The sequence below is a fragment of the Hippocampus comes genome, unplaced genomic scaffold, assembly GCF_001891065.2.
Source record: "Hippocampus comes isolate QL1 unplaced genomic scaffold, H_comes_QL1_v1.1 scaffold9, whole genome shotgun sequence".
Classification (NCBI taxonomy): domain Eukaryota; kingdom Metazoa; phylum Chordata; class Actinopteri; order Syngnathiformes; family Syngnathidae; genus Hippocampus; species Hippocampus comes.
Window position 1 is genome coordinate 5,205,636 of NW_017805275.1, and position 12,350 is coordinate 5,217,985.

The 12,350-nt window shown below is 41.5% G+C and overlaps 1 protein-coding gene across 5 annotated transcripts in view; it reads left to right on the forward strand.

Annotated features, from left to right (window-relative positions):
* unc5a (unc-5 netrin receptor A) overlaps positions 1 to 12,350 on the forward strand; it is a 178,960-nt gene that overhangs the window by 83,375 nt on the left and 83,235 nt on the right. For all 5 annotated transcript variants that reach the window (XM_019870063.1, XM_019870064.1, XM_019870065.1 and 2 more), the window contains exon 2: positions 6,179 to 6,394. In XM_019870063.1, the coding sequence (XP_019725622.1) occupies positions 6,179 to 6,394 (216 nt within the window). The remainder of the gene's footprint in view (positions 1 to 6,178; positions 6,395 to 12,350) is intronic.

The window sequence follows — 12,350 nt, forward strand, 5'->3', positions numbered from 1 at the left end:
TGTGTGTGTGTGTGTGTGTGTGTGTGTGTGTGTGTGTGTGTGTGTGTGTGTTTGTTTTAGCGCCCTACCGATTACTAGTAGTCAAGTAGGCCTGTAACTGATATTTGGAGTCGATATTCATTTCCAATAAAAGGGAAAATATTAGCATTAAAAGGAGAAAAATAGTAAATCCAACTCTTCACTTTGCTATGTGTGGGTTTTTTTTTTCTTTTTTTTTTTTTTTGTCAACGTGGTTTTAAAATTCTAACCAAAGGTTTGGGGAGCTCCAGGGTTCGGCGGCATCTCTTGTAACGTGAACTGGTAATTTAAATCTATAGTTCTCCATAGTTAACATCATTTTAGATTGATCTTACGTTTTGAAAAACGTGGATGTCGATATTCATCAAAATGCCTACTAATGGCGCCAATAATCGTCCCGGCCAGTAACCAGTCTATTCTTAGTAAATAGCAAGTCTTCCATTTAGGTTTGTCTCAACCTTAGATAGCAAGTACAATAATATATTTCAGCACATTGCTGTAATTTAAGTACTGCATGTATTTTTAAAGTATATATTTTTAATTGAAATCAACAATTGTTCAATGCCCAATATCAACATGAATTCAAGTTCCGTGGTTTGATTTCATTGTCAAATTAAAGTTGCAAGTCAACGTTTTGTTATAAAAATATTGAGAAGATATGAAATCAACTTATGAATTTATGTATGTACACACTGACTGTTGTTGGCATGGAAGAAAAAAAAACCTGAGTGGTTTCTTTTTTTTTTTTTTTGTCTTTTCCCCCCACTAACATCCTCATACTGTTTTACATTCAGGAATTCTGTGCTGTGATTAGAGAGTGAAATGAATTTATCGAAGGCTTATTTTATAAATGATCATAAAACAAAATGATTTGTGGAACTGGGGTGGCGAATAAATGAGTGTATCATAGACTCAGTTCAACATGACTCGAGACTAGTGTAATGTCCTTGACAAACACTGAGGATGAAGTATCTTTTTTTCCCCCAGTGCCTTTTCCACTTCATCATCTCTTGTGCATGTAGTCAGTGCCTCCTTGGGAGTCGACATGGTCAGCTGGAGCGAAGAGATGTTGTGGCCAATGTGCAGAGGGAAAATCGCCACGGACGTGATGGCAGCTGCTGCCATCCTTGTTGGGATTGTGTGTGGGCTCTTTTGTGTATTTTAGGACAGTTCAAAAGTCTCTTGAGGGAAGAGCAGCTGCGGACAAATATCAAGTCTGTATGCTGCATTCATCTTTTGGTTAGCATTAAATGTTTCTCTTTCTGTTTAAAAACGGGTGATGAAAAGGGACGAGAATGTCCTATCAATGAAATCGGACGGTGACATTCCACACCCTTTAATGTGCTCGGCTAATAAACTGGCATTTGATGTTCATTGATTTAGATAGTGGTTGAAGCCAATCACATTCAGCGGTAACTGATGCAGTACTGCTGTATGTCTGTATTTGATTTCTGTATTGACCTGCAAGGACTTCTGTTAAGTGGCTTATACTCCTACTTTGTTGTTTGTGTGTGTGTGTGCATGTGTGTGTGTGTGCGTGTGTGTGTGTGTGTGCGTGCGTGCGTGTATATTAATGATCGTAGAACCTAAAAACGCTCAACTAATCAAGTTACAAAAACTATAAAACTGTAATATAGAGTGTTTAAGAAATGCAGCGCTATAGCAACATAGGTGGGCATGGACGGTGCACTTGAAGGCTGCTTCATAATAATATATGAGTGTCTCAAACAAAAGTGGCCCCACTATAGAAGCTATGGGCCCTTCATTCTCCAATGCAAGTTTGAATAAATGAATGCTTTAGCATGATAATTGTCATATTCTTATCGGAAGTCTTAATGTCAAGTTTGTTTCTTGTAAAAGAAAGTGAATCAGTTGAATTTAATGAATAGTTACCATACTTGCACGTCATGGTGCATGGTCAGGATGGTACCACCTCTGCTTCAATTTGAGCCAGGGAAAACCTTGCACATGTTCTTCAGGGCTTCATCAGGTCAGCTGGTCTCTTTGAATTTCTGTTTGAGACTCACTAGTTAACAGGTGTAAGGTGAGTCGGGTCCACTGTTTTTGAGATGACCTCTTCATCCTGTGGGCAGTCCTCAGGGTCGGGCCCACTGGTTAATGACGGTGGTCACAAAGTTCAAAGTCGGACTATGACAAGAATACAAGATCACTTTTTCCAGTAATTCTAGCCCCCTGCTGTGTCTGGCTTTTGGGGTTTAGTTTTTGATATTCAAACTTAGATTCCTTCAAGTGCTTGATAGGTTTTACATTCCAATGAGAAAAGAATCCATGCAGATTGTAGGGCTGTCATGGTCCATCAGATGAGGGATTGGCATAACAGTTGATGAATGCATCGTTAAGAATTTTTGTTGATCGTTCCCAACTGCGTGATTGATCACATCTTGAAGTGATTTGAGGCAAAATGGAGTTTACAGCATAGCAACGACCAGAGATGCTGTTGATTCAGGATGGTGAGCCGCTTCGCTATGGCAACTCATCTCAGTGTGGCATTATTCACGTTAACACACATCACTGGCATTGAAAGAGGAATTCCAAACATTCTGATAAATTCCACGATAAAAGTTATGGACAAATTCAATTTAAAAAATGAACCACACCAAGTTGTTAAGTCCAAAGAGTAACTACCCTGGAAGTTGGAGACTCCTTGCGATGTGAACTCTGCGAGTCGTGTATCGTATTGCATTCTCATACAATAAGTTGTACCATATCACTTTTTTTAATCCGTAAAAAAATGGAATGTCAGTAAAGGAAGACACAGGTTGTTCCAGAAAGAGGACATGGTGACAATCAGGACAAAAAAACATTGGTTTTATTGGCCCGTTCACATTCATTGGAATCCCAGTACAGTCCATACGCCGCTCGCATCCATTTTAAATTACAAATATAGTGATGTTTGTAAAACACAAAATATGAACTGTACATACTATATTGCTATCATTTGGCTATGCGTGGTAGATGACAGTGTCCCGTTACTTGCTTATTACCCATGGTACTACCCTTCCACCTGATGGCAAAAAAGTAAGGGTCTAACACAAGTGTGAGAATTGTTGAGGAGCAAAATATGGTGCACTACCACGGTTTAGGCTTTCCAACACAAGTGAGCACTAATACGAGGGGCGGGGGTCACAAGTGACTTGTAACACGGAAATGGGGGTGGTGGGAACAGGCAATTACGAACAAGGGTGGCGGGGGGCGGGGTCACACACGACACAACAGGACGAGGTTGGAGTTTGCACTCCCGAATCCCACTGCCTTAGTGCAACCCAAATGAACAGTGGTGAACCGAATGAACCAAAACTAATTATGGTGAAGTTCCCGAACACACGAATGAATAAAGTGGAGAAACGAATGAATGAATGGATGGATGATGGCTATTGCGAAGAACTAATTTAGCTGCACTAATCGAGAGGCAGTGGTACCAAGGGATTGAGGCTGACAAACACAACAAGACAAGACAATAGTCATGAAACAGCCAGCCCCAGGTACTGACTACAAATACCACACAAGACCCCCCCAACTGAAAACAACTGAGCCCTTTTAAACAGTGGTGGTTAAACTTTGCAGGTGGTGGCACCTGGAACTAATTGCTAATCGGGTCACTCTCCCCTGCACTGATTGGTCAGCTAATTTGTGAACAAGGGCCACCAATCAGCAAAGAGCAGGGGAGAGCTACAGCACACAGGCAAAGATTAACCCCAACACAACCCCCTTTTGGTTTTTTTTCGTTGTATGAGGGGCAGGAAAATGGGAATGATGTTAATGCATGAAGATTTTTTTACACTAGGGGATATTTTCGCCCATGTAGGTTTCGTTGTAGAGGAGTTTCATTGTAATTTGCGTTGCCGCCATATCGTGCAACTACGATTCACCGCAAAACCACTTGTGAACTCTTATGGCAGAACCCCACACACCGTGTGTGTGTTCAGTGGAGTTACACCGCATCGCTTGTTGTCTGGGGGGCCCCTAGGGAGAAGTTAAAAAAAAATTGGAATCTGCCACACTTAATATCAGATTGTAATTACCATCCTTGTGGAACTCTGCGGTGTATCAACTGTTACCTGTGAACACGTCACTGTTGTGCAAAGTTACAGTTTATTAATTTTGTCACCTTTTTATTGGAAGAGACATTTTCAGTCCCTCTTTTTTTAGTGTTGGCTGTACTTTAAAGTGATTGTATTGTAGCGCCCAGCCCCTTATCCTCAACACATTCAGTACATGCAAACGTGCATCACCGGACAGCGTGGTTGCATTCAATACTTAGCCGTCATGTTGATTTTGCGCCCCCATTCCTAAAATGGGCCCAGAAAATAGGAAAAAGACAATGTGTCAGCAAGTGATGCAGGTCCTTCATCGGACACAGCACATTTAGTTTTCATTAAGAGTTAAACATGTACATGGAACATTAATGGGGTTCAGCGGCAATGGTGTGCTTCACTGTATGTCATCGTGATAGATTAGCAACTCAGCACATGAGGGTGCTACCGAAAGCGGAGGCATTAATGTGTTGTGGGGGAAGAACTGCTGGAAAATGTCTTTATCCAAGGATTGGTGTTTACGATGCCATCTAATATCATCAGTGACATGAACATCAGCGAGCCACGTGGAGGAGGCTGCGGAGGGGAGGAAGAATGGAGCGAAAGGTCATCACGAGCGCCGTCGTTTCATTAGGCGAGATGAGGCTGCTGCTGCATGGGGAGTGATGGCGAAGGTTGTTAATGCCTGCTCTGTCAGCCATGTTGGATTCAAGGCCATAAATTAATATCTCTCCTTAAAAGGGTTTTATTTGGGGATTTACTGGCTTCCCTTGAGTGTCTGTGGTGTAAAGAGGTTATTTCATTCTTTCTACTCCTGTGTCCTTTCCCTCCCACTTCAACTTCAAAAATCTTTGGAGAGAATCGGTGTTTGCGCTGTGCTGCAGGCTGACTTGACACATTGAGCATTCCTCTTCAATTTTTTTTTTTTTTCACCAAGTGCAGAACCCAGCTGTCATTTGTACCATTGTGCTCCGAAAGGAGAGCTTCTGCGTCTCTGAGCAGTGGCGACGTAGTTCCCCTCCTTCACAGTAGGCCTCAAGGTGCCATTTAGCATATCAGAGGAATATAACATCCACTGTGTGTATCCGATATGAGATTTTATGTTGACCGAATCGCACAGAACACGGGTGGAGTTAGTGTCCTGGTAGAAGAGAGTCATATAACATAATTTGAAGTGGCCCAGTGACTGACAGGCTTTATTGCTAACGGTCCATCAACAGTGATCAGGCTCGTGATTAAGAGCTCGAGTGAAGACATGGACTGATCCCGCTAAGAGCACAGAAGGCCGAGCTGTGTCATGGCCACCTGTGCTCCACGTCACACACTCGCTCGCTCTCTCTTTCTCACCGTCACCGCCCATCTGTCATTTGACTTTTAAATTTTGACCTCAGTGGTACGACGGGGTATACATAATTGTCATGTATCATATCCTTTCCTATCACAATACAGTGTCAGATATCAATATTAGGGCAGCTCGATGTTTGAGGAATTTACCTTTACTACTATTAATACGATGTGGATGTTAGTATTCTCCTCTAAAAATTGTGTTGGACCCCTGCTCAGATCTATTTTTGAGATCTGGTCTGATATTCAATACTGTGTCTGCCTCCATAACATATGACAGTATGATTAGACTAAATGCAATCAGGTTGTCGTTTTACATTGTGGGATATATACAATCAATTAAAGTTAGAAAGTGGTGATAAACTTAATTGTCAACAGATCTGTTGCGAATTCCCGTTGCTTCCTAATCTTTCGAATCCTCAGCTGCATATACAGTAGGTCCTCCGCACTAATTCTTTTTGCTTGTCCAGTTGAGGTAACAAGGAATGTTTGTTTGTTTTTTTTTTTACTACTTTGTAGTTTATACTGGTGGTTTCAACAAATATATCAGGCCCTTTTCTAGTGGAGGTGCTCAGCAATCTTGTAGAAAATGTTCCCAGAAGAGTGGAAATAGTTACATCTGCAAAATGGGTGACCACCTCAATATGTTAACGGAGACAAATATTTTTGTCTGTGATTCTCCTGGCTCTCCAGAGTTCAGGTAAAAAAAAAAAAAAAAGGTTTTAGTCATCCTTCTAAAACCTTTTTCTTTTTCCTCCAAGGTACTGAGCATGCCGCCACAGCGACACAACCTGCAGCCTTCTCTGACCTGTTACCTCACTTCTTGGTGGAACCAGAGGATGAGTTCATAGTGAAAAACAAGCCAGTGATGCTCACCTGCCGATCCACTCCGGCGACGCAGATCTACTTCAAGTGCAATGGCGAGTGGGTTCACCAGGATGACCACTTGATTGTGCGGACCGTGGACCCAGCTACAGGTACATACAGACCATTTTGTAGTCATGCTAAAAGTAACTTCCATCTGAAGCAGGTTAACTTTATTTTGTATATTTTAATGGATGTGGTGGGGCCTTGTGCAACTCTTTTGATTATAATACAAGGCTAGGCGGGGAGGTGAAGGAAAGTTTGCAATTTGCTCCTGATTACCACGCTCTATCAGGCTCTTGGCTTGTCCGCCAGCCTATTTAGCTTGCCGGGATCATAATAAGCACATTGGTTTCGGTCTCAGAAATCGCCATGATCACCTTGGAGACCTGTTTGTTTTTGATGTATTTTTTTTTTCTCCGTTGTGCTTCAGTCCCCCGCCTACACCATCAGTGCCATAAACATGCACGACACTGATGTTGTGTGATTCAGCAGCGATCTGCCAATGCAAGCCTGACATCTGACAAGAACGTGAAAATGACAGGCAAAAGGGAGCAAATGCAAATGTCCACAATAACTTGGCAAATCATGCACATCAGCCTTTGTGCAAAAATCTATCTGCACTTGGTCTTGTATTAAACACCAAACAATATTTTTAGCTGGTATTTAGGACTAAATAGGTTTCATCTTACAATATCAGACAAAATGTTAAAGGCGTGACAGAATTAATTCTGCCTTGCTTCAGCATTCTGACACTGATGAATAACACTCTTTACAGCACCGAAGCCTTTGATTTGTTTGTGCTGACTTCTCCCCTCCTGTGCCGGAACATTTTCATGCTCCCCAATAAAATCACATTTAGGATTTTTTTTTTTTAATTCTCCGCTGTATGAGTGACTTTGAGTTATGATTTCAGCTTCAGTTCTCCACAGGATTGGATCTTATTTGTTTTGCCCCGCTGCCAAACCACAGAGAAGTTGAATCAGAAAAACAAGACATTTCCATCTGGTTCATGCCATTGCAGTGCTTGTATGACCACACTGGCTCCGTGTGTTAGAGGAACAGAGTAACATATACAGAGCTCACCACCTCATCAGATGTGTTTGAAAATTAGGATTTTCCTTTTTTAGTCTTCATGTACCATGATATACTTTCATGAATGTTGGCCATTGAGCATACACGAAAATATGATTTTTCTAACAAATTGAGTATTGTTAAAATGAATCTCCATTAGATGAATATCTAGCTAAGTTTTAGGTCAGATTTACAATGATTCATGCTCAGGGCAGTCTAATCACAACACTAGGGAACAATTGGGAAAAAAAGGGTTATATTGTGGATCAAAACTAAAATTGCCATGCTGAATCCAAAATTACAGTCTCTTTTCTTGTAGCACATCAAGTTTTTTTTTCCTCCACAGCTTACCCTGAAGAGAAGTAAGATTCCATTGAGTAGTAGAGGAGCTGATTAAGCTTGGACTCTGTGTGGGAGTTGTTTGTGCAGTCACAATTGAAAATAGGTCAGTTCTATCAATATCTGCAAAGACAAAGCTAGCATAGTCGGAATTAAGAAGGTTATTGCTAGGTTTTCTGTTAACCTTGTAACCATGGTCATACCGTTGTAACTTGTGTTTCATTTTGTGCTGTTTTCTTTCGTTTTCAAAGCTTGTAACTTTTCCATCATACACATTTATTTCATATGCTTTAAGAAAACGGGGAATACCATAGGTCAACAATTTGACGTGATAGAATTGGTGCATTGACTGCCATCAGATCAAGTGATGTTTACAAGGGATCTGCCAATTGAAAAGAGGACATTTTGTTTGTATGGTACCAGTAGGTCTTGTAACAGTAGTTGGGTGTTTATTTAATCAAAACTGCAAAGATTACTTGGTGTTTATTTGAAAGCGGTGTGTGTTTGGTGCCTGGAGCAGCCTTATTTGCTGCAAGCAGCCCACATCAGAATCAGAATCAGATTTTTTGGGCCAAGTATGCAGGAAACACACAAGGAATTTACTTCCCCGTTACAACCCGTTCAGAGGAACATAGACAAGACAACAGTAATCAACATGGGGGAGACAGAACGAGATGCTGTTAAGTTTGTGAACATTGTGATTATGATATTGTTTGAACTTGAAAGTTTGATTTCGGCGACAGTGTTTGTATTTAAAATAAATGTTCACAATCGATGATCATTTCATAGTAAGTCGTGTGCTGCATCAGTGTGGTGTCTTCAGACTGAGGCCATTGACGTATTGAGCTGACTGATCTATTATCTGTTGATTGGTTTATATGAGAGAATGGAATGATTAAATGCTTGAAGTTAAATCAAGTTTGATTGATTATTTCTGAGCGCAAATAGCATGTTTTGTGATAAAGGCGGCCAATAATTAGTTTGACACGAGGCAGTGTTACAGGAGTGCAACTCATTGGGCTTCATTTCATCAGGACGCTATTTCAGTTGCCAGGCCTCGCTGCCGCCACAATGTGCATATACGACAGCTACACCGTTTGCATATAGATAGACTCTGGCCAAGTTGTGTTTTTATAAACCTCGTTTCTGCAAATACTGTAGTGACATAGGAAAACTTCAACCCTCCTTATCTGTGTTTTCAGCCGTTATAAACGAGGCCCTCAAGCGGCATCTAATTCTTCTACGGGGAGGTCGCTGTAGGTAGGTATCTATTTGCGGGGAGTTGTTTATTTGTTCAAATGTCACGCTAACAACTAATTGGTACACAACATCTATTAGAGGGCTCTGCACTATTTAAGGACATGGTATGCAAGTCGTGACAAGCCAAGCAAAAAGAGCCTCTGTGGCCTGGGTAAACGGTATTCTTGGCCAAATATGTGCTCTCCCTTTGTCTTTCGTACATGTACACAAGCAATTCACTCTAGTCATTTAATTAGTCTGACCCGTGTAATGAATGGCCCAGTGAATATGACTGATTTTCTTCTCAATGGACCGATCGCTTTTGGAGTCAAGCAGTCAAACAGGTTCAAATATTCAACACCAGGTAGATGTTACTTGACCTACTTCTCCCTTTGTCGATATTCAATACATGGCACGGAGGCTCTTTAGTGAATATTAAGTAGTGTATCGGCTTCTCCCCAGTTGTGACCTTGTCGAGTTGGCTGCTCAACTTTGATAAGATGATCATGAATTGTGTTGTCACAGCACTGCCATAAACTACACTTTGAGGGAACATCATATTACCAACGCGGCGTTACTCTTCCAGCCATTAATGACAACGAGCCAATTCATCATGTAGTTAAGAGCCCTTATAGTCAGCATTTATTTTTCTTTAAAATGAATCTCTCTTGCACGGTCGTCACACTCTGTGAAGTTCCACCTTGCAGCAGTGGGCCGTCTCTCTGCGCTCCCACTGTCTTTGATGTCTATATGTCTCTTGTGGGCGCGGTGCAGTTATGAAGGACACATGACTGTCCAAAGGTATGACTGCTCCAAAGCACCCACATCGATCTCGCAAACACCTAGGCTGTTTAATGTCACTGCCGCCCTGTGGAGTTTACGGATGGGTCTCTCTAATTCCCCTTCAAGCCAGAAGATGAGACGAGCTCACATCCGTGTTTGTGTTATTTACCGATACACTCTCGAGGGGATATTGAAAGGTTAGGATTGGGAAGCATAGTTATTTAGTTATGGAAAAAGCACCACGTCGGTGTGCAGTACAGACTTGCTTGGCTGTCCTCACACCCAGATCGTCACACTGGACTCCAAACTTAGATTTGTTGCCAGGCAACAAGACTTCTGTCACAGGGGAAACTGGCCGCTATCAACGTCGTGCCATGATGAGTTGGATGGAAACCCAAGTTTCTTGACAATTTACACAGTGGCAAAGAGTGGGCAATCACCTTGTGAAAATAGCCCGAGAGCAACTTTGCGATTAGTTCCACCTGAATTCGTTGCATTCTCTGCCCACGCCCTGCGCAGAAATGCAGAAGAAATGCAAATTCCGTAACAGCAGCTTGATACATCGGCCTCTGTTTCATTGGTTGGTTGTCGTATGGTCACATTGGGCGTCAAAACACTGCTGGAAGTGGTGGCCTGTGTTCAATTTGAAAATCTTTCATTTCACTATTTGATGGATGAGTGACCCAGCAACCATCAATCACAGAGTTTGGTTTTGCACAAGAGCTAGAGGTATAACACCCCAAGCTATCAATACTATATGTTTTGATATATGGTAAGCTGCCCCACAGTCACAGTGGTCCGAGGTTTGTCACTGTTAATGTTTTTGTTGAACCAAGAAATAGTGAAGAAATATTACTGATGGTCGCCCAAGCGAGTCTGATTGTGTGGCAAAGAATTTGCAAGCCCTGGGGCTTTACCTTAATACAGGTGCATGTTCAACATAAATTAGAACATGTTCCAGTGAATTAAAATTGACATTCTGAATGTCAGAGCAATAACTGGCTGTAATACCGCACCGTGATGTGACAATAACATGTGCTGTATATATAGAATAACATCTCGAGACAATTTATTGAATGGTTGCCAGTTATGGATATTATTTGTTAGTTAAGAAAATGTTTAAGACTGGCGGGGTTTTTTTTCAACAGTTTTTTGTTTTAATCACAATGCTGCATTTCTGTCCATCAATGAGTTATGGTTTGATATAAGTCAATCCAGATCTAGTTGTAAACTCAATGGAAATAAGCTGTAACTTGTCAGTAAATTCAGTAAAAAAGTCAATTACAGAATGACGTTATGTGGAAAATGAACTAGAAAAATTCCTTGCAAATCATCAAGAGCTTACAACGGGCAGTACTAAGATCAAACCTTTGCATCACATCTAAAACAAGGACTCATGACCAACATTTTACTTTCAGAGATTATAGTTGCCATTGATCTGGATGCAGTAGGTACTAGACAATGGATGCAGTAAAATGGCTACGGTGTCTGAGATAAAGATAAATTGCAGCCCCAGATAGGAACAGAGTAGGGTTTCATTTGAAAGGTACTTGTGGTAGTCTTTAATGGGCTTACATTTGTCATCGATTCAAACAGGGTACTGTAGGATACAATGAGATATTCCCAGGCAATGTTAGTGCCGAGTGATTCCTCTTTCTCCTCGTCTTCATTAAATGAATTAAATCATTGAGTCTAATAAGATACTCAATTAACCCTATTGTGTTAAATCCATTCATGTACTGTATGTAAGATTTGTTCGCAACAGGGCTAGACATTTGACTACGTTTCCTCAGTTAGTATGAGGAGGATGAAAGGGAAGGGAAATGATGTATAAATTTCGGTAAACGTCATAGTGGAGGTCTGCGTGGACATGTGTGCAGCTTCATGTTGTCATTGAGCCCATGATCTTCTTTAGACTGAATGCGTGATGCCTGTGCTGGTCGCGGCCATGTGATGAAGTGCATTTTGCCACAATTCCTGCAGGACACAATTAATCAACAATCAGTTCTATGCAAATGACATTCTTGTACTCTACAGTCGATTCATCCATTTAAATTCCTGTGAGGGAACCTGAGATTGATGTGTTAGTTGAGTGAATAATGGAATCCCCAAATTGTATTTCTTTCTGTTTGCGTTTGTGTAAATATAACTCGACGGGTCGGCGAGACCGACGCTACCGTCAACCTCACACAGCAGAGCAGCGAGATGATGATACCAAAAAGGCGGCTGTTTCAGCAATGTAACACTGTGGCCCAACACTGCAGAGGCAATTTTCGACTAACCCCTATCTCCGTTAGTTCCCCGCAGAATCAAATGCCAGTGTATCTGCCGGTTTAAATTACCACCTGAATCACCTGTGACATGGAGATGGGTTTGTTTCAAACTCACAGGCTCAGGTGGTAGCCAACATGACCTGTGGATAATTATCTGTCGCAGACATAACCTCTGCCCTCATCAGGTGACTTTGTCGACTGAAACCAATCCAATCATGGACTGCAGACAGACTGCACCAGCTGCAAAACGTCCACTTCCAGAATTACACCTTTCAAACTTTGACTCAAGCAGCCATATCGCACGAATTCTGTATCATAGGTTCAAACACAACCCCCCCCCCCCCCAAAAAAAAAATAAAGT